The following is a 27826-nucleotide window of genomic DNA, read 5'->3' on the forward strand; positions in this document are numbered from 1 at the left end:
TCGCACCTTAACTAAAGTGTGTGTACAGACCAGGTTTTACAGCCAGCAGCAAGATAGCTCCAGATGAGGAGCAGAGCTCACATCATACATAATGGATGAGAGAGATTTACTCTCCTGAGAAGGTGCACAGACCTTACACCTCTGGGCTGGGCTTGAGTATGCACACTGCCCGCCAGAGACAAAGTGAGCTGAGCAGCAAAGGCTGAATGAGCAAAGAGAGAAGTGGAAAAATGCATAGAGGAAACAATTCTGCTACCAAATGGTGTGACTGCGAAGACTTTGATTCCTGCTGTTGCAGACAGCCTGCAGAGATTTGGGCTGTCTAATGTGGGCAACTGCTGACCCAGCTCTGCTGAATGGATCAGCTTCCACTATTGTATCCAGCACAAATCAAAGAACAGTCAAAGCATCAAATGATACAAATAAGCTGAGACTTCAGGTTCATGTTTCGTTGCCAGAAAAATATGTTTCGACTCATCTTGATGATGCTGTGTGTGTCTGTCTCTTCAGATATTGATGAGTGTGCAGAGGGCCTGATTGAGTGCCACAACCACTCCCGCTGTGTCAACCTGCCCGGCTGGTACCACTGTGAATGCAGAAGTGGTTTCCATGACAATGGATCCTACCAGCTCGATGGGAGCTCCTGTATTGGTGAGCATACACCGAGTTGAAAACATCCTTATCACTGATGCAAGCACCAGCCCTTCAGCTACTGTGCTATAGACTTTTCCCCTTTCTCTTCTCACTTACTCAGAAATTCTGAATGCAGTCGCTGCCCGGCTTACCCTTTAAGTCCCTAATCTGTGGTCTCCTATATGACTGCTTGACAGCTTCATTTGTACCCTGAAAATCTAGCATGATGGTACAAACACGGACTGTTATGCAGTGACTGGGTGGATGCACGTGTATTTGCTCTCAATCAGGCTTACAAGGAGACTAATCAGAGGCCTCTTACCTTCAAAGCTTGAGCTTTAATCACACACTGTATTGAAGCTTTACACAGCCTTTCATGAAATATTCATGAGGAACACATGTCAGCCTCACGTTACAATTAGATGTTTGTTATCTCCAATGTGTTAGCCCACAAAGACAGGGTGAGAGGTAGGGGGACTTGGAGAAAAATACCAGGCTTATATCTTGGGTCAAAATGAATGATGATGACGTGTAGGACGGAAAAGTCCAGGAACAGTAAATTTGTCTAAGCTGTTTAATTCACAGCAAAATGCTACCTCAGGCCAACACCCAAAAAGAAACCAAACGATTCCAACTGAGCAAGCACTTTGCGACAGTAGGAAGACAAAAACTTCAGCAGAAACAGAACCAGACATCCAAGAACAGCTAAATGTTCTACTGGTTGGGGATGAGGGGACAGGAATAAAGAAAGCAAGGGCGACAACAATAACAAATGTTTTCTTCATTTCTGTGCTGGAGGACAGGAAGCTTTATTAATTTTTTAACCTAATCTTAAAAGTAGGGAGGGTGTCTGCCTCTTAAACCCAAGCTGAGAGTTTGTTCAAAAAGAGAAAGACCTAATAACTGAAGCATTATTAGGTTTCCAAGCATCATGGATACTTATGGAACCTGCAAGTAAGCCTGCAGTCAAAGAGTGAAGAGCTCTTTTGGGAAACTATGGAACAATGAAGTCTGAAGATATGACAGCTTGATTAATAAGAACTTTTTATGTAAGAATTATGAATTTCACAGGGAGCCAATGAAGGGAAGTTAAAAGGGAGCAACTTGGACATCCTGACAATATGGAAATATACAGTAGTATCCAGTTAAGAAATAAGATATGCATGGACAACTTTTTCTGCATCATTCTGAGAGACTATGTTCATCATTTTAATAACATTACATTAGTGAAAGAAAGTGGTCCCAGAGACTTGTTTTTTTTTGTGTGTTAGTTCAAAGATGTCTCTAAAAATGTCCCACAGTAGTATAGAAAGCCAAGGTAATCCCATGCAAACATTTAAATACATCCATGTGTCCATGAGTGTTGAGGGTCACAAATCCAGCCACTTAGTAGTCATGAACAATAATAAGTTTGGATGGCTAGTTTTGGAAACAGCATGCTAGAAGACAGAATGGAATCTAGGCCATGAAGACCAATATTCATGTCCATAAAAAGTCCTTACGGACCATGGTACAACACTTTGTTAATGTTGAAGCGCTTCTCTTCCTCTCTGGAGTAATTTGGTGCTGATGTCATGTTTTGTGCTCTTTTGTGTGCTTGTTGTTGGTGGTTTGTTTTTTTATTTGATTTTCCTCAAGTGAAATTGAAACTAATGGAGACAAACTGAAGAAGCTTTTGTGTGAGTGTTTTACAGTTCAGTGACTTGATTGTTTTGGTCATCGTATGAAGAAATGGTTGCAGAACTGAGAAAAACCAACAAACATAAAACCTTTTTGATTAGAACAATTTGCTTTTTTAACAGTCACTATGGTTACAAAAGGGTTTAGTTCTGTAAGCAGTGATTTACAGGTCAAAAGATGTCAACACACTTAAGTAAAAATTGAGATAATTGGCTGTTTTTAGATGTTCATGCAACAAATAAATGTTCACAACCATTTGAATACGAGACCCTTAAAAGCATGTCTGAGAGTCTATAACCATGTTTACTTCTCTGTGAGGCTGCACACACATTTTATACTGAAAAGCAATTCAAAGTGCTTTACACTGAACAGAGGAGGAAGAATAGCACAAAAATATACAATTAAGAGAAAGAAATATCAATTCCAGTATATAACATCTTTAAATAATGTTGATGAAAGTCTTTAAAATACAATTTAAAGAGCTTCTTCAAATAAATTGTACTTTTTTTTTTTACTGACATGTTGGATTAAGGTGTAGCCAAATGTTAAACTAAATTAAGGAAATAAGCAGAGCCTTCAAGGGGATTATGGACTTTTTATTATTGAGAGCATTAATTTGGGTGTCTGAAGCCACTCCCAACATGGAACCTCATTAAAGTATAGTAATGAAAAGTAATGAAAGTATTTCATTCAGTGGGTTGTTCAGATGAGCTGTGGATTTCTACCAAAAACTAGCAGCTCAAAGTAAAACTATCCAGCCTCTCAACTTATATCTCGACTCTACTACAAGTTCAAATCAGTGTATTTGCTGTGCCTTGAAAGTGTGAAGCTCAAACTCTTCCGCTTGTAGTTGTTTGCCTTTATATTGACAGCACAAGGACATTTGACTTGTGATTAATATTCTTAAACAAGAAACAATACATTTTTGCAACAGTTTGTAAAATTAGCCACTAAAAACACAGAAAAAAAATGGAGTGGCAGTGAAGCTGAGGGTTTATGAAGCCAAAGTGTGACGGAGGACTTGCTACGTTGCAAATCTCGAGGCACAGACACGAGGCTATAGGGCTTCAGTCATTGATAGGTTTAGATAGATGTAGTGCTTTGAGCTATATGTACCATCATGTTTGCAATCTCACAGGGATGTTTAGCAGGTGCAATGTGTAAACCTATTTATTAAATTAAAACCCAATTATCGGTGCTTACATATCACAGGCTCTATTAGACATGACCTTCTATCTGCTTAACAACAAGTGCTCAGAGTTTCTACACTTTCCTCTAACAATATAAGCAAGGCTGCTTTGTAAATGCATTAACTGCTGCAAACAATACTGCTTGGCTGAGTAAAACACTGCTGACTTAACTGAACCTTTAAATCAAACTCCAACATCAGCAGACTCTTTTGCTTCATCTACCTGGATGGGAGAGGTATGCTCTCAGCAGATTTCTCCAGAAACATCTCATCACAAAACTAAAGTAGCATCAATAGTGCAGACAGAGGGGGCTGAGTGGAAGGGAGGATAACATATAGCAGTAAAATAAAGGTGAAATTCTATGAAAGCGGCTGTTTGCTGGGTATCAGTAAGTACACCCCACATGTGGCTCTGAAAGGCGTGTAGTTTGCTCCCACATATGGACAATAGCAGCTGTAGTCTAAATCAGCTGCTATGTATTCCAGTGGTGTTCAGCATGTTCCACAACACTCATTATGTTGTAATATAATAATAAAACTCATTTGTTTTGCCAGAAGTGACATTTTTACAAAACAGTGTTTGAAATTTACTACATGTACTGATCAATTCCAGATGATTGTAGCTTCCATCCTGCACTGAGGAGAAAATGACTAACTTTTCCGACATTTTCAGTGTTTGAATCGTATTTGAATCCTTTTTTAGCTTTTATGTGTTTTATTTTATTTATTTTTTTATAGAAGGGTATATACAATATACAACAAGGGAAGGGAACATGTGAGCTACTCTGATATTGATGCAAAGTTAACACATAACTTTAAGATACTAATGCATTATTTTGAGATTTACTCAACCAGGGTAATTAACATGAGGTCGCAATTCAAACTATGCTGATGGAGGTGTCCAGTTCCATGGGGTTAGGTCGTAAAACTGCTGCGATTTGCAAACACAGGCACCAGCAGCTCCTTTTAAAAACAAGATCAGATGACAATGCATATGTACAGCTGCCACTTTGGCCACTTTTTGGGCATTTATTGAACAAGGTAACACAAGGACTTGTAGCTATCTCCAGTTACGTTTTTAATTTGTTTTACTGCTGCTCGTGGTGCTGACATTATCAGATGAGTGCAAGGTTCCGTGTTGCCTCTGACAGGCTTTTCCTGATTAACTGCAACTCTCCTCTCCATTTTAAAGTGATCATAATGACAACAAGAAAAACTTAAAAACTTTTGACCCTTCTGATCAGTCAAATTATTCAGAAGTAACATCAGCTGATAGCATTGCTGCCTCAGAGCACTGGAACACAATTTGCTGGAATATCAACTTTCTACCAATTTCCAGGAGCTTTTTTTGTTTCATATTTTGTGTTCCATTAACTTGGGTTGCCTTGATTAGTAAATAAAAGCTTAAACCATGACAGCGATTTAGAATGTGATAAAATCCTATAAACAACTGATGTGGAACTCATGTGCGGCAAATTACTACAACAGTTCTTGAATCTGAAATTAGGCATTAACTCACTTCTTTATGGTCTTTCAACAACCATACTCATGACCTGGAATATATGATATATGAATAGGATTTTCTAGACTTTATAAGTATAATCACAAATGTGTATTATTTGTGTGTGCTGCCTATGTGCTTCTGCTCAACCAGACATGTAGATGTCGGTGTGACAGTATACCTGCCACCTTTTCACCTCCCACTTTGCAATATTAGGCTGTAAGCCAGCAGGGGAAATAAGTCCAAATGACACTTTAACAGGATTTTTACCCTCCACAATATCCACCCCCCAACAGCCTCTCATGAATCAAACCAAACATAAAGTACCATCTTGTATTAAAGCTGGATCAAAGCAGAGTCGCAGCATCAGTCAGCTGCGTACAAACATGACAGGTTAGCAAGAAAAAGCACAGAGGATGTAATTGGTGAGACAGAAGAAAGCACTGTGACCGCATATTTATGAGTTTTTGTGAAGAACATAATTGCATCTGGCAAAGTGGTTCAATTTCAGAAATCAACAGCCCAAAAGCATTACTTTAACATTTTCTTTTATAAAGGCATGATTCGAAATGCATTACGGTAACGGGTTAATGAAAATAATTAAGCTTATAAAGTAAGTGTTTAGTTTCAGAGTTGCATATCCTGTAGGAAGAGCTTCTAGCTGTAGAAGGTTGTTTTTCAAATGAGTGGTTGATTGTAATGTTGGTGCTAATTTGTGTTTGGCACACGGAGCAACTGACTGTGCTGCTCTCAGGGCATCCTGCTGCGTGACACATTAATGTATGCAAGTCTTTTATCTTTGCAGTGACTAGAAGTGCACTTTCCCATTTGGTATAAGAGGGTTGTTCATCAAGGTTTTCACAGAAAATTCAAGTCTGCATACTTGTTTTTCCCCCAAGAGTGGAAAAATATGTACAGGAATTCAGCGTTGTCGACAAATTATCAAAAAAAATGCCCAAAGTGACATTATTCTCCTTATTTACAGACAAATTTAAATACAGAGCTACAAAAGTGTATTTCGACAAATTTAGTGATATTATTAGTGATTTAGGCTTGAACTTTCCTTTGCAATAAGATAACTTATGTTATGGATTATAAAACTAAACCGAATTTAAACAAATTCAATTAAAACACGTTACAGTTTTTAAAAAAATTTTTCAAACATACAAAACTACCATATTTCCTCAAATGAAAAGTGGAATTCAGTTGAACACACACAGCCTCTGAAGATGGCCTGATACCTGTAATGTGTATTTTTTATCCAATTGATTCAATTGTTGTACTGGAATAAGCATTTATCTGCGAAGTATTATCGTACAATGATGCCGTTTGATTCCACTTTGGATAAATCCGCCTGTTGAAGACATCTTTCACAGTAAAAGTCCTACTTACAACAGAAGGGTTCTTACTGTATTAAAACCCAAAGGGATTTTAATCTGACATGGTGTAGCAAGAGTTGACTGTGTAGTAATATCTTATGAAGCTAGTAGTTTGTTAGCTTGTTTATTACTTTCTTTATCAAACCACTAAAGTTCAACTTTTTCAAACATACTACAGACAAATTCCACAAACATGATGACAGAGTTTCTTTTATCGGAGATCACAGGGATTCACGAGTTTCATCCATGAGTCCTTAAAATAAGGCATTGTAGACAAATATGACAAGCCAATACTATTGGCAATGAGAATTATAATTAAAGATCTTTCCCTAATAAAGGCTCAGAAACCTAAGCAGTTGGAAGTAAATAAAGGTTGTAAATATGGTCATCAAAAGTATTAAAAAAAACAAATGTGCAGTAGGCTTTAAGTAGTGTTTGGGCTTTGGTGTCTTAACTGTCCCCACTGGACTAACCTGTGAAAGTGGACAACATGATTTACACACCTCTTTTTCAGCTATAGTTTATTCTTCTAGTCCAGCACAACCCTTACTTTACTGATTTCCTGTCAGAGTCCATGATTTTGTTCCTGCAAACTAGCTATGTTTTAGCATAAATGGGGGCTTGTCTGGGATGCATTCAGAGTGAAAAAAGAAAAGTGGGTCATAACACTCACTACAATCTGATGCATTTCAGGGTGTTGAGATGTCTATGTCTTATGTTGAGAACCAGAGCAGCTGCAAACAGCAGTCCTTCTGCTTTATGGCTTTGATTAAAAGCTGCACGTGCTGCATCCCAAACCATGTTTATTATGTCTAATGCTTCAGGGGGAGACAGGTGGCTTTAATAAGCAGGTTGTGAATAAATATGGAGATAATGCACCATAAATTTCCAGCATCTTCCTGCAAGACAGGGTTTGTGCATAATTTTCCCTCTTTCTCTGGCGTACATGACCTTTCCATATGGGGTGCCTGGAGACACCAAAGAAATATAATTTAAATACTCAAATACAGCGCTTTCTGATGCCGTCTAATTACCAACATCTGTCAGAAGGATTTAGTTGTTTTGTGAGTATGTGTGTATGTGCTTATGCCTGTGTGTTGTTATGTACTTACAAAGGATTTGTGCTTTCATGTGTAACAGTACATTTGGGTGAGTGAAAGTTTCACATATGGTTGCCTTTGCTCTGCTGGTTTTTCCGAAGGGCTTTTGTGTTTGGTTCCAACGCTGCCATTCACATCCTTCATGTAAGCGTATGCTTCATCTGTAGGCAGCAGCTTGTGGCTGAATGTGGTGAATGTAGCATGAACAGCATTAATCCTTCACCAGCAGTAGTACAGTATATCTGACTGGCTGGTGGGGATTTCATTTAGTGTATGCAAATAGTGTGTCGCAGACACAATAAATTCTCGACTGAGCCGTTTTCCTCTCTCTCTGTATCCCGAAGAATTGATAGTGCAGCCAATTAGAGTGCATGTTCAGCAGTGTCAGTGTATTGTTGTTGCTGGGATAGTAAGCATTTGCCAAGCTTTCTATTCACTCTGTCTGCAGGAGAACAGAAAATTATATTTTATGGGGTTCAAACAGTGGGCAACATTTCCGGAGGTACAAAACCTGTAATTTGTTTTTTTTAACACTAGATTTTTACAGCAACTTCAAAACATATTATTAGTTGTACTGAATGGACAGCAGTGAAGTGCCCTACTTTTTTTTATTGTGGTTTTATTGACAAATGAGAAAACATTTGCAAACTTTACACTGTTCCTGACATATATAATCTGTTATCTGGGGCAAACACAGCATTTGCTGTAGGAGATGCAGACCTTTGTATTTTTGACTGTTTGCTAAGGCCATAAAATTAAAAACTTCACTGTAGTAAATTTATAATCTATAATCTCTTCTATGTAAAACTGTCATCCCTTTCTGCCATGCTGTTGTTGCAGACAGGTGTGAATCTAAGCACAACAGCAGTGGCAGTTATTCCTCATGGCCTGGAGCTGATGGGGAATTCAATTTAAAGGTCTTATCGAGAACTGTTGTTTAGAATTCACCCGGCTGCTTCTGTAACATCAGCATAAAACACCAGCGATCTGTGCCGTTCACTTTACGGTAGACATGGATAATGATATGACCACAAAAGACACCAGTGCTCCCTCTGTGTTTTTAAAGGCTAACTTTCAGCACATTGCTAGAATGTGGCATAATATGAAGTTAGGGCGATGATGAAGATGGGGAGGTTGAGTAAATCTCCTCTGGGATGTCATAGAACCCCACAAATCTCAACACTTAATTAAATCACATATTTTGAGATGGCTCAAAGCAAAGTGTGAGGGTTGTGTTAACAGTCGCTTTAGACATCCAAACATAAACTTTCAAGAAGGGGAAAAAGCCCTCCCCCTTAATGTACCCTTTAAGCATTTTAACTTTCTGCAACAGTATTAAGCAGAATCACTCCTGAAAATGACAAAGTACAGCTTAGAGAGCTGAAAAGAGCTTAGAGAGCTGAAAGTCCGATCACATAGCGTCTGATGAGTGCTGAAATGGTTAATGTACAGAAGATTAAAATCAGGATGGCCTGATGGAAATGTTTAAGCAGTTTTAGAAGGGCAAATGGAGGTGTGAAAAACCAACAACACTCGTATATAGAAAGAAAAGTGAGTTGCTACCATGTTGTGCTCAACAAAGACAACTGAAGCTCAGTTTTATATTGTGTTATTTCCGTTTTTCCTGCTGGTGCCTCTGTTCCTGCACTAGTGGCGTGTCGTCTTTGTCACGTGGCTGTGATCAATATCTGTAGGCAGCAGCTGCTGGCAGGGGAGAGCAGAGCTGCTGTTAGGACTTTGGTCTTTTTCCTCTCAGAACAGCTCACATTTAGAGAGGATAAAGAGAGTTAAATACCATGACTTGTTGAAAGGTAAGGATAGATGTTTGATACCCTGGTGCATGTGAAAAGTAGATGAAAATGCCATCCACCCTGTCCATGTAGGTTGGTTCTTTTTGGTCTGATGGGGGGTAGGGGGGGGTGAGCTGGGCCTCTGATGATTCAGCTGACTTATAAATAAGCTGTGACTGATGTGACTGAAGCTAAGATAATAGAATATATATACAGAGAGGAGGTGCAAAGTAAGACCATATTTTATTTATTCATTATAAAAGCCAAATCTGGCATCCCTTAAGACATGTAAAAGGAATGACTAAGACAGCAGATTAGTAATCGAAACCTGAAATATAAAAAAGTTCTGCAAGTACTAACAAATGATCATGTCAGAAATATAAAAGTTGTAGAGTGTAGAGGCTGAATTCAAAAGTGTCACAGCCTGGGGGGGAAGCTGTTCTGTTGTCGGCTGATATGGCAGCAGATACTGCGGCCTCGTTTACCAGACAGCAGCAGGGTGAACCAGTCTGTATGCATCTGGAACGTGTCTTTTAAACTGGACTGTGAAGCAGCGTGTCTGTTATGCCATACAGAGAAGGAGCACTAAACTATCTATTTATGTGAATTGGTTCACATAAAATCAACTCTCCACAAGAACAGAGCTGGGTTCCTCCTGATTGACCACGACCCCGTGGTCATTCAGTTTTTACTGCTACAGTTTGAGTGATTGAATTGAGATATTTCATTTGTGAATAGCAAAGATTACAAATTAAGTCTCACATTAATGTGGGTAAATTAAAAATAATTATTTTGTAAATGTCTATAAGTAATGGTAGTAATAACTACCACAAAGTAGCAGAAACACATATTTCCTCTAAAAAGTTAATGAACACTTGATTTAGATAAGGAAATGCCGGTAATGAACACTATTTCCACCATTTTTTTTCCAAATTAAGTGTTCTAACGCGAGGTTATGAATAATAGAAGATAGAAGTTGCCTCAAAATGTGCAGAATTGGAACCTTAACCAATGCAGTTCATCTTCGCTTGATATTTTATTTAATGCTGTCATTTTAAAACTTCCCCTTCTCATTGATGTTGGTTGTCTTGCCACTTATCTTATGTTGCACATCGTCGACTCAATATCTTAATCCGCCTCACCTGAGATTTGAGTGGAGGAAATGAAGTATTTTAACAGGTATTTGACAAACTGAGCTGTGCGTCATTTTAAGCTGGCATCAATTAAATATGATATGTTCCAGAAATGCATAGTCTGGCCTTTGTTTTATTGCACGATACCACAGTTTGTCCTCTTTCCTGTCCGCTGAGATTTAAAGGTGTTTAAGACCATGTATATGATTAATTCAGTTTATAAAGTAGGCATGTTATTCCCCCTTCTGAACTCCTGGATGAACCCTTTTGTAAAGGATACGCTGGTGGATCCTCACTTTAGCTCCTCCTGCAAGCCTCCAGGTTAATTTTTGGAAATGAGACAGGACAGAGGAAAAGAGGAGGCGCAGATGGATAAATGGGATAAGCTTAGGAAAGCTAACACAGTTACAATTACATTCATATAGGGCATGGTGCCCTGAAAACAAGGTCCCAATATTTGTACAACACCAGTATTCATTTACTTGGACTTACTCTCTGTCTTCCAGACATTGATGAGTGCAATCTACAGACACACACCTGCTGGAATGACAGTGTGTGTGTGAACCTCCCGGGAGGCTATGACTGTGTGTGCACATCTGGGCCCGGCTGTAGCGGCGACTGCCCTCAGGAAGAAGGAATCAGACGCAACGGAGAGGACTGGAAACCCAGCTTTGACCGCTGCGCCGTGTGCTCCTGCAAGGTAGAGAAGATAAACACACACACACAGTGCGGGGTGTTAACTGAGCATTTAATTTCTACGACTTGTTCTGAATTAGTCATTAATGAACAATGTTAGTGAAAACATTGTCTTTTGTAAAAAAGAGTAACATTTCATGCTAGGCGGCCAGCTTTATGTTTGCCGTTAGATTCTGATTAGATATATTTTTTCTGCTTAGGGTACACATCAAATAACCACCAATCCATCTTTTAAAAAGACTGCATTAACCCAATAGTAAAAGCAAAGAATAAATGCGAAATGTGAAAAACTGGGGCATCCAGCTGGTTTAATGACTGCCTTTAGAGTCATTATGAAAACGCATCAGAACAGTTACATCCTGAGAAATGACTCGCCTGACTTCATAAGAAGAAACCACAAAGGCTCAGAGATGGTAGAGATGGATGAATCAACAATGAAGAAAAAAGAAAATGGGAATGGATGCACTGATAGAACATATGAAGCACGCAGAAAGCCCTTTTTTTCTGTTGCTTCTCTTATTTAATTTCAACAAGAATAATCCCCTTTCTTAAAGGATTACAGGTTTTTTTCACAGCTTTGTAGTCTCCTTCAGTGTTCTGACCTTCGGGGGTTGGAACCGTTTGTTGTTTTCCTTCTGAACTGGGAAATACTGTTTGCTAATATTGTTGCACTATGGTGTTAGGAATATAAGAGAGACTAAAAAAAATGTCATGAATGTGAATTGTCTTGTTCTCTTGAGTCGCAGTTTGTTGGCGGTTCGCTGCAGAATGGGAACTGATGGGGAAGATTTCAGTGAATCTGACTTAAACAATGACGACTCCTGATCAGACTGATTACCTCTGTTGTTTTTAACAACACTAAACTCAGTGTAAAACCTTTAATCTAGAGAACACAGCAATATTATCAGAAACAATTATGTCGATAGTAAACAACAAAGCAACAATTTAGCCAAATCATTTGGTAATAATACCTCATTACACTGTGTTCTTATCAAATGATTTAGAGCAGGTGTAACACCGTTCTGTAAAACGCAATGAATGCCTAAAATAAACTGGCATAAATGCTTTTGTTTCCATGCCGTTGTCAGGCTTTGCTGAAGAAATGTTCACATATCTCTGGGTGATTATAACTGCATCACAGCTGAAAGCATAAAGAATACAAACATAGTGTCTCATTAATGTCAGTCCTGACCTAAATACAGTATAACTGACAACCAGCGATTGATTTAACCAATATCCTCCTGATCCTTCTGACTTCAGCACTCCCATCTGTTTCTCTTTACATTCCGACAAATATCTGTGACAGCCTAATGACTCTGTTCTTTGCTCAGGTCTCAGAATGAGGTAGAGCACTGTGGCTGCAGGAAAGCAAGATATTGATCACATTTGTCTTTGAGAGGGGAAGAGTGAGATGAATATGAAGTTGCAACAGGGTTATTTGGGCTAAAATGACTTTGAGTTTGGTTTCCAACAAGTCTCATCAGCCTATGAAAGTCTAATATTCACTTAAGTCGATCTTTGTTAAATACTAAAGTAAATTCCAGAGTTCATCGAGAGTTAATAGATATCGATTCAACATATTTTCTATAAAGTCTATAAATACTGTACTGTAGGTATAATGTAACATGTATTATTTAAAGTTGTTTTGCATACATTTTTTGTCCCTTACAAGCAAACTTGGTAAACTTACAGCAGCGTGATGTTTTATCAGTTAACCCTTTGCTGAATTTTACTCAGTCTAACGAAAGGATCTCTGAATCTTAACAAGACGGAAACATAAAAAATAAATTTGGCTACAAGTTTAAAGCATGGAATCCAGCATTAAAAATGTATTATATTTCATGGTTAGAGTTAGAGCTTTTATGGTGAAGAAATAGCTGACAAAGATAGCAGAGAGAGCAGAAAGTGAGACACTGTGCTCACATTCGATGTAAGAGTCTGTAAGAGTCAGGAGAATCTCAACATCCAAAGCAGTGCTGGTTCTCATTCTTTCTGTCAGAGTGTGAAATCTTCTGGCCTCACGGATACAGCGATAAGACAGAGAAATGATCTTGATATGTCTAAAGGTTGTGAAGGTAACTTCATGAGAGCGCTGAGGAAACAGCCATACCTGTTGATTAGAAATAAGTGACTCACACGTATCCAATTCATTATAAATTGTCATAAAAAAGCATCCGTGTTGCATTGGTATTCAGGCCCGATCTTAATGCTGGCATTAAAATAAGCCAAGGCCATCAGAACCATCACAACAGAACCCAGCCATTACTGTAGCAGGGCAAAATGCACAGATAAAACACTGGCTTTGTATTGTCCTTTTAATGGTGTGCAGAGTGGTTTTATGGTCGTCAGCCATTTTAATGTAACATTTTTACACCTCTATAACAAAATCGTCCCGGGGCTCGACAGTGCTGGCTTTGCTTCGTAAAACGGACCATAAAGTTTTCTCCAGGTAGAGGGTTAGGGAATGGTTGGAATTCGCTGCATGTGACTATGCATTCCAGCCCGGATGCCAAACTTCTAACACATCCATGCGTCACCCACAGCGATGATCATTTGCTGTTTGAAAATTGAAATTTGCAGCAGCTCATTAAAAACCTTCATGGGCATTTTGAGGAGTCTGTCAAAATGACTCCTTGTGTTAACAAAAGAAGTCAGACTGCATACCTCGCCCAGGATTAAGAAAATATTCAGTCCAGAACAACATTCCAAGGTTATCGCTTCATGACCCACCTCCGCCGGTAAAAACACCCAAAAAATTATACCCACCACTAGCCTGCCAGGTAGAGTTTATTAGCTCCATGTCTGAGATGATTGAACACGTAACAGCCTTGGAATACTGATCTATAGTTACTAATAGATGCAATTTAATTTCTATTGCACAGCATAAAAAGAAAAACTTTTTGGAATTTAATGGTCAATCAAGGTTTTTAAGAGGCGAATACTCTAAACAAGATCAAATCAATACACTCATTACTGGAACCAGAGTGATAAAATCTATCAGTTACAGCAGCTGTTAAATGCTTTCTGTCAAATGACAGAGAAAACCTGGACATTTCCATCTTCACCTGTGCAGTATAACTGATTCTTCCCATGGCTTTGGGGATGATAAGTGAGCTCTGTTTTGCAGGACGGGCAAACATATTGCAGGAGACGACCCTGCGACTGTGGAGACCCAGATGAGGACCTGTTCTGCTGCCCAGGATGTGACAACAGGCCCAGCAGTCAGTGTCTGGACCAGAGCGGACGCACGCTCTACCGCAGCGGAGCGTCCTGGCTGTTTGGTTGCCAGCAGTGCCGCTGCATGGTTTGTACACAGAAACAAAGGAACTCTCAGAGAGGCTACATGTGTTTTCCCAACAGAAAGTGAAGCCGTCCTTTATTTTAAATCCTAAAGTATGCTTTGTTCTCATCAAAGTGAGGCGCAGAGCTGGGCCGTTTTAAATACCTGTCCCTGATCTGTTGCTCAGCTTTGTGTGAAGGCTGAGATAATTACCACCTCTCTAATTCAAGATGTGGCAACACATCAGCATGTGAGCTGTAACTGCACACACAATAACAATTCTCTTGCTCTGATTTTATCATTTTTTTTATCTTGGTTTGTGCCTCTGCAGGAGGGGGAAGTAGACTGCTGGCCTCTGGTTTGTCCCGTGTTGATGTGCGAGTACACGGCAGTGGCGGAAGGCGAGTGTTGCCCGCGCTGCGTCACAGACCCCTGCCTGGCTGACAACCTGTCATATGACATCCGGCAGACGTGCAAGGACCCCATAGGCATCACCCGCCTCAGCGGGGACACATGGCATATGCCCAAGTCACCCTGCACCACCTGCAAGTGTAAGGTAGGTCAATGCAAAAACAAGCCTAACAGTAGTCCGTTTTTAAATAGGAATAAATGATTCCATGTTTATTGCAACGGGGCATACTTCTTATTAATGTGGTTTATTGTAGCGTGGGTAAACGTCTGCCTCTTAGGTAGAGAATCAGGAAACATATCTGTCTTTCTAGGTTTAAAATACATATATCAGCGCACAACCAGCAAAGCAATGTCATTCGAGAAAAATGTTACTCTTCTTCTTCTTCTTCTATGTGCTATATCGTGGTAATCTGACCGTTGAGGATATTATGCGAGTATCTGCAGGTCTTTCCTCCGACAAATAAAGGTCACATTACTCTGGCCTTCCCCAGACAGACTTTTCTACATGCTGCTGATTTAGTGAGATATCCAATCGTGTATGTTGTATTTTTAAATATTTGTTTTCAAGTCTTTGCTAAAGGAAGCACAGAACTTACCGACATGGAAATAATCGACTGGTATATTCATCCATGCATGCCGGTTTGTTTACCTGGAAGCTCAACCGCTAAATTAAGGGGCAGATTTCTCTGTGGAACTTTACAGAGACTCACGCAAGTCATTTTAGTTTTATTGTCTGCAGTAATTATTTGACGAGAGCGAGCGGATGAAGAGCTTAATCAGAATGTAGGCAATGAGGCAGAAAAATCAAGACGAACCTGAAATGTCGTGTACCGGGAGAAACTGGTGGTGTCCCTGCAACTGCTGTTCTACTTTTCCAACTAAGGTTGAAAACACTGTCAAAAAGACACCAAGTCTGAAAGTTCAGTGACCTGAACGTTACACTTCCACTAAATCAAGTGAAGACCAACCAGATTCAACAGTCTGGTTGCCATACTGTATACTAGTAAAAAGCTACAAGTAATGTTATGTGCTGGAACTAGCGTTGTGCAGCACAAACAAACAGGAATGTGTAGGTGAGTATGTATGGCTGAATCGCCCTGGATGGAGATCCTTTATGCACGGATAAATGGCTGTTTCACCCTGCTAGTTTCTGTTCACTGTCAGACCTGAAGGACTCGTGGTGATTCAGGTAAAAACTATGGTTTGCACTGATACAGACCAATTTGTGCAACTTTTCGATCCCACATACTGCTACAATGTGGTGACGTAGAGACTGAAAAGTCAGGATGATCTTCAGAAACTAAAACAATTTTGACAGGTTGAACTAAACCAGAGTTTTCTTTTCTTTTTAAAAGCCATTATCTCAGCAACCCATTGAAAAATACGTTTTAACTGTTTTCCAGGGGAAGGTTTGACAATAATTAATCGCTTGCTGTTCACAAGCACTTTTTCCTGCAGCTTTTTAAGAAGCTTTAATTAAACCACTGTTTTAAAAAGATACCATAGATTGTTCTGTCATCTCTAACTACAGGCCAATCTGCAACTTCCCCTTCTGCAAGTAAGATTATGTGACAACACTTTGAAAACTCCCACACTGGTGTCAGGGCGCAGCGCAGTGCAGAAAAAGCTCTAATCAAAGTTGCAAATTAACTCAGATTGAACATGAACAAGAAAAGGCTCTTTGTGCTCGACTTGTTGGGTTTCAAACCGGAATCAAAAGTAACTGTGCAGGCACTTGAAATAATTTGAATAAAAGGATAAAGGGACTTGAACTAGCTTTCTTTTTTTTCAAATTGTGTCACATTAGAAATGTGACATTAGTGTTCTAATTGCCAGATTCAGACTATTTCTCACTGCGTCGGACATAGAAAAGTGGATGCACGATTGCATTTTCTGCATACTGTATTCTTGTCTTAAAGAAAGCATTCAGCCAGTTACAGCTTGTACAGAACTCAGCAGCACATGTTCTGACAAAACCCAGACAGCAATTATCTGGCATTACTCAAATCTTAAAGCCCACTGGTAGGTTACAAGTCTTTCAGAGTTGATCTTATGTGCCTGATATGGTTACGACATGTCTGCCTGGTAGGCACCCTCCCTGGTTCATGCACCTCATGATTAGAGTTTAAGAAAAGGGTTTAGATTTTAAATCAAAAGAGAAACTATTTAAATGTTAAGACATTGTTTTTCCTGATTTTGTCTCAATTTATTTCACCTTATTCTGTTATTAAGCATTTTGCATCACACATATGAATGTGTTACCACTCAGCTAAACGAATAATTAAAACAATCACCAAGTCAGTAACATGGAGTTCAGCTGTTAACAAGCTGAATAACATCACAGTCAATTAGCTTGTCAGCATTCAGTAAGTAGAGCATTTTCCCTCAACTGCTAAATTAAATGTTCCATCTCTAAATTCAGCCTCTCCAGCCTCTCCATACTTTCTCTTTCCTAATTGCATGTTGCACATGAGGTTTTTGGACCCGTTTATGAATAAATCCTGCTCCTTTACAAAAGTGTAGCAGATAATGCTGTGATCCAGGCTCGGAACCTCTATAACGAGACGTGTCACTGTGTTCTGTACTTAATGTTGTTGTTGTTGTTCAGAATGGGAACGTTTGCTGCTCGGTGGATCTCGACTGCCTTCAGAACAACTAAAGCCCTCCTCCTCCTCCTCGCCCCCCTTCACTACGGGACTGCCACGCGCTCTCCATCTGACGACTCTCCCCCAGGATTCATAAGACAGACTCGCACGCACGCACATGTGCATGACAGTGTGTGCGCAGAAAACACACTGGACGGACTCGGGTTTGGGAGTTGAGGCTTTAATGCCGTAACTCTGACGACGAACAGTGAGTGAGTGAAAGTGACTCAGGAGGAGACTGTGGCCACAGTCACTCTCACTGTGTTGTGTACGTGTCTTTGTGTTTGATGCCCTTTCACTTAATGTCTTGAGGAAACTTGTGTAGTGTCTTGAACACTGACTCAGTTAAATTTGTATTAGAAGTATTCATTTTGATAAGCGGATCGCCACAGTCATATTTCCTGCTGCAGCAGCTGATGTGCGCAGTCAGACCCGGGTGTCACAGACAAACAGCTGGTCAGAGGTTGAGGTGCTCCCTCGCCTAAACGTAGGCTCGCTCTTGCTTGTCACATACGGAAAGAATGTCACAAAACATTCATTGTTGTGGTAACAAAGGAATGCATTCATTTCAAATGTTTTGTGTTGCTGAACCAAGAGGTCGTGTAATGTTGAAATAAAATCTTGAATGTTAAACATTTTACCTTCAACTAAAATGATGTGGGAGCAGTTTCCAGTCCAGTGCTCATGTTGGTGACATTTTCATGTTCTTTTCCCCACCTGATCCTACTTTACCCTGATTAAAATCTTACCATCAAATCTGGTAAGTCAGCATTTGTCCTTACTCCAAATCATTTCATAATGTTGAGCCCCAGTGTGGACTACATTCCTTGTGGATTCTTTTTCTTTCAGCTGCTCCTGATAGGACTCACAACTGCCGCTAGTTTGTTTCCATCTCTTCCTCCATCACAGCCCTCACCTTCACACCTTTCTATCGATGCCAGATTCATGAATTCCCTCTTTGGTCTTTGGCACTTCTTCCCTCTTGCCTGGCAGATCCAACTTTATGAAGTCAGTAGAAATAATTAAAGAGCAAAAATATCTTCATACATCTTCTACATGTGTTTTTTTTCCCTTCAATGCCTCTATATGGTTGTGTGACTTTACATTATAAAGTTACACTGATAATTTCCTCTATATGATTACAGGCTTTAGGCTTGCCTGCTTTCCCCTGCCATCAGTCCTCTGGTCCTTAAAATGCCAAACTCAAAGTAAACCACGTCCTTCAGAGTCAAAGCTCTGAACTGGGGCATACCTGTTCCAATTCATTAACACTTTTCCTCAGCACTGATGAGGTTGACCACCAGATGCTTGAATTTAACAACTATCATGTTATCGAAGGTGTGTGAAAGCAGTGTGATGATGCACAACAGACTCCTGCAGGCCAGAACAAGCACCAGTCAGAGCTGTTGATTAAATCTGCACAGCTCGTGGTGGATTGGACTTCCCCTGCGTCTCCCAGAGCTCCTCTGCTCAGCTCCATATGGCACACAGCGTGGCAGAGGGACAAGAAACAAAAAAAGAAAGCTGAAGACAGTGAAGATAATTAAAGCCATGTCACGCAGGCTTGGATTTGAGTATGCCAGGAGGTCACCAAATGTTGACTCTGTTTACAGATAGCCAGGCTTATTAAGGCTGGAGAGTCCAATGCTTTTCCAGCTTCAGTTCACGGCTCTGGTGCTGCTCTTCTGCCCCCACCCTCTCCTCCATACCTTTCGCCAGTATCGACAGTAAACTGTTTTCCTTCAAGTGTCATACTTTTCATCTTCTCACAACTAACCAGAGGATATTAAGTTAAATGAGCAGACATTGAAAAGCACGTGGTATGGTAAAGACTGATCACAAAATGATTACCTGATAATGGCACAGATCTGATATTTCATCCACACCTTTTCTTCCGGTGAAAAAAGTTGTTCGGTAAACTTCTCTCTGCTCATTTTTAGCAGATGAATGGTGTTTCTTTTCAAAGCCAGTTCCAACTCTGCACTGTCCACTTTGGTTTACCTACACACTGTTTACTATTGGAGTTCACCCCCCTTCCCCTCACAAGATTACATTTGTGGCTTCAAAATTTTAAACAGCATCCAGAGCTCGAGATAATCCCTCACAGTGAAAATACAACTTCCATTTTGTTTTGTAAATTCTGCCTCCCCATCCCCTTTACATGAAGAGACTGAAATTGTCCCACTGAAAGATACAGATATTTCCAAAGGTCCCGGTTAACACTGAAGCCTTGTTGGACCTTCTGCTTCAGCCAAAAGTGAGACGTCTGCATAGAGCTCACTGCAGACAGTGTGAGCACAACAGAAATCTGAAGGCAGTGGACATGTCTCCAAAAGCACTGGTGTCTTTTTGCTTAAGTACCTGATTATTGGTTGTAGTTTATTTTAATCATTTTATTTTTATTTGTGCACTTTAGTAGAAGTTGGTTGCAATCTAAATTCAATGGAAAACAGATGCATTTTATTCAAAATTGGGGCCAGCTTTAATGGCACCCTTGTACTGTGTAGTGTAAAATATTTGAAGCTATCTAGTTTCAGCTGATCTTTATTTACTGTCAAGTTTTTGCTTTCGGATGCATTTCTGACCTCACACAGTTGGGGGGAAAAAAAAGTAAACTCCTTCAATTTTGAGGTTTTACATACACAACTTCAGATGAAAAACAACACTTGACATATTACACCATGTCATCATTCTTTTCACAAAAACTGAGCCAAAATACAGAAACATTTTGTGAAAAACTAAGTCCTCCCTTTACTGCTTTCATAGGAATTAGGAATAAAAGTAGCAGCCTGGTGCTGCTAATCAAATGCACTTGATACATTGATCATCATTAGTTTGAGCATCGGAAGTTTGCTGGTTTGGAGCATTCAGGTATGAGTTAAAACAATAGAGGGTATGCACGTGATGTCATCAGACATGTGACTGTACAGTTTTGCCACACTGAGTATCAAAACGTTTTTTGTTAGATTTTTACTATAATTAATCTTTATAATATTCATTACTATTTAAATACTTTGACAAACTTAGCCTATTTTGCATCTCCCACTTATTATCTGTGTAACTGCAATGTTGGTGCTGCTTTTGATCTGCATTGTGGATTAGGTAACATTAACGGGTGTATTCTAAAAATTAAAATTATACAGAAAGTGACTTAATATTAAAAGGTCCTAATATTTCATTTTAAATTCATTGTTGCCTTTTTAATCCTGGTAACTAAGTTTGCAAGTCAATTGTTTTCCCAAAGTAATAAATCGAAGGGAGAAGTGGGGAAAGAAGTGGGGAGGCTCATTAGAAACAACGCCAAAAGTCAAGAGTGTACTCCAAACCACAACTCTGATGACTAAGAACCTGTCCGTACACAAATAGAATATCGATTGGGGTCTTGTTCTCCTTGCTGGAAGATCTTCTGTGAAGAACAACCAGGCTTTCCGGCTTTGTTTTGTTAATTTTCCTGATGTACAAAAAAGAAGCGTAGAAATAGGAGACCTGATTTCAGACTGAAGGTCGGACTGTGCAGAGACACTGTAAAAAGGCCTCAGTTAGCATGTTAAATGTAAAAGTTCATGATAGTATAATTAGAAAAAGACTGAACAAGGATGGCTTGTTTGGAAGGGTTGCAGGAGAAAGCATCTGCTCTCTAAAAAGAACATGGCAGCACAGCTTAGGTTTGCAAAGCTGCATCTGAACAAAGCACAAGACTTCTGGAACAATGTCCTTTGGACAGACCAGACCAAAGTGGAGATGTTTGCTCATAATGCACAGCAGCACGTTTGGAGGAAACCAAACACAGCATATCAATACAAACACCTCATACCAGCTGTCAAGCACAGTGGTGGAGGGCTGATGATCTGGGCTTGTTCTGCAGCCACAGGACCTGGGCACCTTGTAGTCAGTGAGTCCACCATGAACTCCTCTGGATACCAAAGTATTCTAGAGTCAGATGTGAGGCCATCTGTCCCACAGCCAAAGCTGGGCTGAAACTGGCTCATCAACAGGACAATGATCCCAAACACAGCAGCAGATCTACAATAGAATGTGTGAAAAAGAAAGGAATCAAGGTGTTGCAATGGTCCAGTCAGAGTCCAGACCTCAGCCTGACTGAAATGCTGTGGTGGGACCTTAAGAGAGCTGTGCATGAAGCAATGCTGCAAACCTCAATGAGCTGAAGCAACGTTAGAAAGAAGAGTGGGCCAAAATTCCTCCATAACGATGTGAGATACGAATAACGTCATACAGGAAATGATTACCTCAAATTATTGTGGCTAAACATGGTCCGAAAAGCTATTTAATCCCAAGGGGTTTTTAACAGACCGCTTGTGCTTAATGACATGGTATAATGTGTCAAATGTTGCTGTGAATCTGAGGTACTACTGTTCTTATCCATAAAGTCTTAGAATTCAAAGAGAGTTTACTTTCTCTTTCATTTGACTGTATTTTCCTTCATTATTTTGCACAGAGAACACTGGATTCCAAATCATTTCGGTCCTTCCACAAGCTAATGTGAACATGATGTTTGGCCTCTGAAAGGGAAGTTGATGTGCTTCAGGTCTTTGTCAGCCACAGTGCACTTGTGTTTCTCCTTTGTTTGCAGCACATCTTTTGTGTCTTCTCAAAAGATTTCATCTCCACTTTACACGTTGTAAAACTTCAATTGTCAGTTATGCATAGAGCACCCATGTGAGACAAAAGGAGTGATGTAAATTGTGTCTCTACCCAGCAAAGTTTAACAGCAATCGAAAGCAGACATTTGTACAAAAAGATAAGTGAAAACAAGGTTTTTCAGATTGCTGTATTGGTTGATTTGATCTGAAATGTGACTACTGTAAAACGCTATTTGAAAGTCTGTGTAAATGTTTTACATACTGACGATATAAAATTATACAGTTTTTTAATCATCATTGTGTTCATGGATAACATGTTCATTTTAGTGAAACTTTTCTTTCTGTGTGATAAGCTGTTTTGGTGTAAATACTGTGTAAATGGAAGGGTACTGTAAAGAGAATAAGATTATGTGAATATTTCTCACTACCACAAGTTCTTAGGATCTTAGTGTTGTAAGCTGAATATGAGAGAGAAGCAACAACATTTCTATTGTTTTTACTATTTCTTTATTTTTCTATTCTTGCCTTAACCCTTTTAGTATCGATCATAGTTTGTCTTTTCACTGTTTTAGGGTTTGACTCATCTCTGTGTGTGTAAATACACATTTCTGATCAATGTCCCCACATCAAAACCGAACAAAGGCAGACTTTGGAAATGTAAAAAACACAAACAAGTGTCTCACCTTGTCTGCTTCTACCGAGCAGACAAGGTGCTTGGATGGACTATCACTGCATCGACTTTAAACCTACCCACCCCCTTCCTCTCTAACATATTTGTATGATCTGAACTGAAAATTTACAAACTGGAACCATGTACACATGTAAAGAAAATCTGGGGGAAAAAAGAGCCAGGCATTGTTTTTCTTCTTTTCAAAAAGAAAGAGCAGTTTCTGATCTTCTCGCTCCAGATGTGCTTGTTCATGTTTTTAAATTGACGATCAGGTCTGCTCATTGTTACTTTTCTAGATCAGAGTGGCCAACATACTTGTACTCAAAGGGTTACCTGTCATTTAAAGATTGTGTCGTGATAAGAGTTTGCTGTAAAAAAAAAAACTTCAGTTAATAAATATTTCAGTTGTTTACTTTATTACTTGGCTTTAAAGTGTGATGATGATTGGCAGTTAAGTTCCCAGATTTGCAGCTAGACCCGTCATTCTTTAAGAAAAAAAGCCCCGATCGCTACAGATGGCCAAACGGTCAACATGCCATCTAATGTCCTCTGAACTGAGAGCAACATTTCCACACCTCAACAAAGGCACACTAAGCATCAGGATACAGTTCTGGAAAAGTCCCACGTTTCCACTTTTATCAGTACCGCTGTCATTGATTTCCCTCAGGAAATGTGTGTAATGCCGTGTGGCAGTAAGAGAAGTACATTCTTTTGATGCTTCACTGGAATGTCACTATTCCACTAAAAAGAGCAGGTAAAGCAACACTTTTGAAGTTCCATCATGGGTGAGAATACCAAAGCTGCATAACACATGCCATAATCAATAAAAGAGCATGATGACGGAAAGTGTTGGTGTAGATTCTCAGTCATCCAGCTCATTGTAATCCTAAGATCTTGAATAAGGGCAACTGGACATCAACTTGGTTCTTGAGGGCATGTCACCTCTCACCTGAAAGGCTTCTTCAGTTCTAAACTAGTTGGTGGGGAGTATTAGCTAATAAAAAGTAGAAGGTGTGTTCGCACTGGGCAGGTTGTCCTTATTCAAGCTCTTAGGATTGTCATGACTGAAACTACCAGAGTTTCTCAAACTGAACTTTAAGGCCTCAAACATGAGGATAAATCTTCAGTGGTCAAAAAAAAAAAAAAGTTAAAAAAAGCACTGCTCATCACGTTCCTGAAGCATGGTGGAGCAGGAATCATCCTACAGAGCTGCTCCAAGAAGAAGATTTATACCATGTCATTTATACTTGGGGCCTACTGATAATTGAACAGTCAAAATGTTCGGGCAGTGTAGATATGTAACCCATCTGGTTGGAGAAAGTAGTCAGTATTTTTACAACTTTAGGAAAAAAATGTACCTAATTCGTTAGACTGACTAAAACTGGACTTTTAGAATATTAGTGTAACTGAAATCACACTAATCAAATTTCTAAAAGTTGGACTGTATACACTCTATAGTATATATGCCCGTGTTTTTCAGCCACTGTGCCTGAGACATTGGTGGGTGTGCTGTGGTAAATTGTCATATTTCACCTAAAAGAAATGATCTAAATCATTTAAATTATCTAAATAATCTGCCATTGTTGAGCATGTGTCGTTGGAATGTCCTGGTTAGCTATGGATTAAATCCTCTTCCATGTCAGTAGGGGGCAGTAGTGCAACAATGACCTTGTGCATTTAAGACAAATGAGGCCCAGATGAAGGGCCAGTCTGTGTGTTTAAAGTCCAGAAAATAACATAAACTTTGAACTTGTGGTAATGCAGCAAAAGTTGCCTCTCCTTTGGATTTACTTTCATCGGGGAGCCTACTGCACCGACTCTGTTACGCTTGATGTGTGGAGAGAAGCTGTCGAACAGGGCATGGTCACAGCAAGCTCAAACATCATCTCCAATCTAGGAGATCTAGTTGGACATCGAGTAGATGGCACAAGTACGAGAACGAGGTGTTTTTTGCTGAAAAAATTGTTTTCATATGTCTGGGACATCAATGTTGCATTAGACTGAAATGCTTCGCCCATACTTTGAAGGGCAGAAAACTGCTGAGATCACCTGTCAGTCCAGGAGAAAAAGTTTTACTGTACAACTTGGCTTCAATTGTGTCTGGGTGTCCTCATGTGGACAGCCATGTTTATATGTACTTGGCCACATAGTGGAAGTGACCTCGCTGGCTTACATGACAGGAATTACATCACTACTGCTTTAACAACCTGTTGGACTCAAACTGGCCGAGGCTCTCCACATGCTTCACAGGACCACCCCGGGCTTTGACATGAAAGTAACAGAGAGAAAACTGGTACAAAGAAGAGTATCCACAGAATACCCACAGGGAATGTTGTGCATCACTTCTGTACAAAAACGAAAAATAAACTAATCCTTCAAGTCCTCAGTAAGCCTTCAGATTCGTGCATACGCAGCAATCATAAACATCTTATTTTGATGTTTAGATGTTCTCTTGGCAGAAATTTAGTTTCCGAATTTTTTTAAAAATAGTTCAGTGGTTATGACAGCATCACACCAAAACTTTAGAAACTGCTAAAATGTGAAACTCAGTCTTTGATGTGCTTGTTAATTAAACTTTTACTTTCTATTTTGGTTGATTTAACCTGTGCAGGTAGAAGTGTTTTCTACCTGCATGACAACGACACCCAGATAAACAACTGATTCTCTACAATAAACACAGACGCACTACAGGATACTTTTAATATTTCACAGGGATTTTTATGTCATCAGTCCCTGTGGGTTATCATGTGCATCTCCTTGACACAGATCAGTTTCAGTGTCTTCATCTTAGAAGGTGAATTGAGTTACCTCGAGGCAGGGGCGCGCTCTCCAGTGAACTGTAGTTGAAAAGGTTCAGTTAATTAAGCTGCTGTCAGTCAGCTGTAAAGCAAGTGCTTTTTCCTCAACAAAATAGCTGTAGCTATGGTGAACAGTAGCAGCTGTGGCCCTGTACTCTCTGTCCACTCTGGCTCGAGCTCCCTTTGGCTGTGGGCAGCTCAACCCAAAGGTTTTTACCATTCATAGGCTGGAACCTTAGAGAAAATCATGAATGCGGCGACTCCCTCAGCAACAACTCTCATCTATGGTGTGGAGGCAGGAGAGCTAATAAAGCTGGCATCTGTGCATAAATGGTCTGACCCAACGCCTCACAAATGAAAACTGCTTTTTAAAAAAGTAATTCAACAGTAATCTGTCTCTTTCCCTCTGATTCATTTGCTTATTTCTAACATAGAACACATAATGACTCATCACATAAATAAAAACTATAATTTCAGCTGCCACTGCCGCCACCACCTCCTGCTACCATTTTTCAAATAAATCATTTTCGCCTCTTTTTAATCAATATGCCATGATAACGTGGGGCAGCTGGATTGAGATGCAAAAGTAAAAAATACAGTTACTCTTCCTCAGCCGAGAATTAATACATAAACTATGTACTGGAACATGTTGCTCATGTTAATGCAACAATTAAAGGGTACAGCTGAGCCAGTGACAAGTTGAGCCATAGAGCCACAACTGACTCTATGGTCACGTGGAGCAGTGTTAACCAAGTGACATGGTGCATGTGAGCATAGGCATATAATGTTTAGATATTTCATGCATTGATAAAACATGGTGATCCTCCCCGTCCATCAGCTTTGCTAATGTTATGTTACATTTGATCAAAGTTCATTCATTGTTTTTGTTATACCACATTAAGAGCACAAGGAAACCGATAATGTCACACATCAAATACATACAAATCACAAAAAGTTAGTGATCAGGCGTTATAGATTAGCCTATATGAATCAGAGTCTGATTTCAGCTTTAAAGACATGATTACATTGGTACAAGGACATCTGGGTTGATTACAATTAGTCATAAACCAGCTAATGGCCTTATTCTGCATTCAGATCCTACACAAAAGATCAGCATCAGAGTGGGGCTCGCACCTTTACGGCACAAGTGCACACCAGCTGAGCACCAAGTAAGCAAAGCCTGCACACTATTCAAAATAAAGAGTATTAGCCAGCTGACCCGTCAGGCACTCTGTTCAAATCTTTGCACCCAACCTTGTCGAGAAAGAGGTAAAAAGGAACTATAATATGATCAAATAGCCAACACCGACATGATTTTCAATGCACCATGAAACTTAATATCTGGAAATCATTTGGATTTTGAAGGAAGGAACACTGGACAAAAAGCCTGTAGAGCGCTGGTGAAGTGCAGCTGTAGCATAATATCTGAACACCTTCACCTGGTGGCACATCGTGGAGAATCCATAGCACAAGCAAGAACAGCACATAAGATAAAGACAACTTAGCCACAACTGGGTGAGACTAAAGGTAATCACAGCATCTCTTACTGTTAAAGATTTTCAGTCTTACAGAGTTGCTGAAAGTAATAGCTTTTGTGACATGATACCGGGCCAGTAGTGAAAGCTGCCTAACTAGACCAGGCTTCAGACAATTATGTGCTAGACCTGTAAAGCAAATGGGGGGGGGGCGACTATGAAATGCATTTTTTTCTTTTTAGCATGAAGAAAAACATGCTGTGATTCTCTGGTGTTTTATTTAACATAACTATTCCTACATTTACAGAAATGTCCAATTTATACATTAAGACCTGTATCAGACTTCATTTAATCAAATTGTGTCACATTTGAACTGAAATGTGGATATAAAAAAATAAATAGAATTGGGACACGTCTTTAAATACGTATTGAATCTTATAAAAGGAGAAGTGGACTCATATACCATGTTGAACAGCCAGTAAATGAGCACCAACAGACGTGTTGGTGACTCAACATGTTGAATCAACATCGACTCTGACGGTGCGTTATGTTTAGTAAGTCTGATTTTAAATGCAAAAATAAAACTGAGACAGACCCTGAAGGCATTAAATGCACCAGTGTGCACTGTAGGATTGACCTTTACCAACACAAAGTAACTGCCTACTCAGATCAGTCATTCCACCACTTACGAAATTCTTTCCTAAAGTCAGAATCTGATTTCAGGGTAGTCTAAATACGTCTCAACATATGAAAATGTATCGTTTCCTTAAAATTAGGTAAGCACACCACTACACCCAAGTATGGGTTTTACAAAATGCTCCTGAGAGGACGAGTACTTTGAAGAA

General features: G+C 39.6%; 1 protein-coding gene across 1 annotated transcript in view; it reads left to right on the forward strand.

Annotated features, from left to right (window-relative positions):
* LOC140301508 (protein kinase C-binding protein NELL1-like) overlaps window positions 1-23113 on the forward strand; it is a 250729-nt gene extending 227616 nt beyond the window's left edge. Inside the window, exons 16-20 of the mRNA XM_072379984.1 lie at window positions 511-651; window positions 10912-11105; window positions 14229-14405; window positions 14713-14937; window positions 17401-23113. Of these exons, the coding sequence (XP_072236085.1) occupies window positions 511-651; window positions 10912-11105; window positions 14229-14405; window positions 14713-14937; window positions 17401-17451 (788 nt within the window). The 3' untranslated portion in view covers window positions 17452-23113. The remainder of the gene's footprint in view (window positions 1-510; window positions 652-10911; window positions 11106-14228; window positions 14406-14712; window positions 14938-17400) is intronic.
* The last annotated feature ends 4713 nt before the right edge of the window (window positions 23114-27826 follow it).

Source organism: Leuresthes tenuis, unplaced genomic scaffold (assembly GCF_036924035.1).
Source record: "Leuresthes tenuis unplaced genomic scaffold, fLeuTen1.0.hap1 SCAF_2, whole genome shotgun sequence".
NCBI lineage: Eukaryota > Metazoa > Chordata > Actinopteri > Atheriniformes > Atherinopsidae > Leuresthes > Leuresthes tenuis.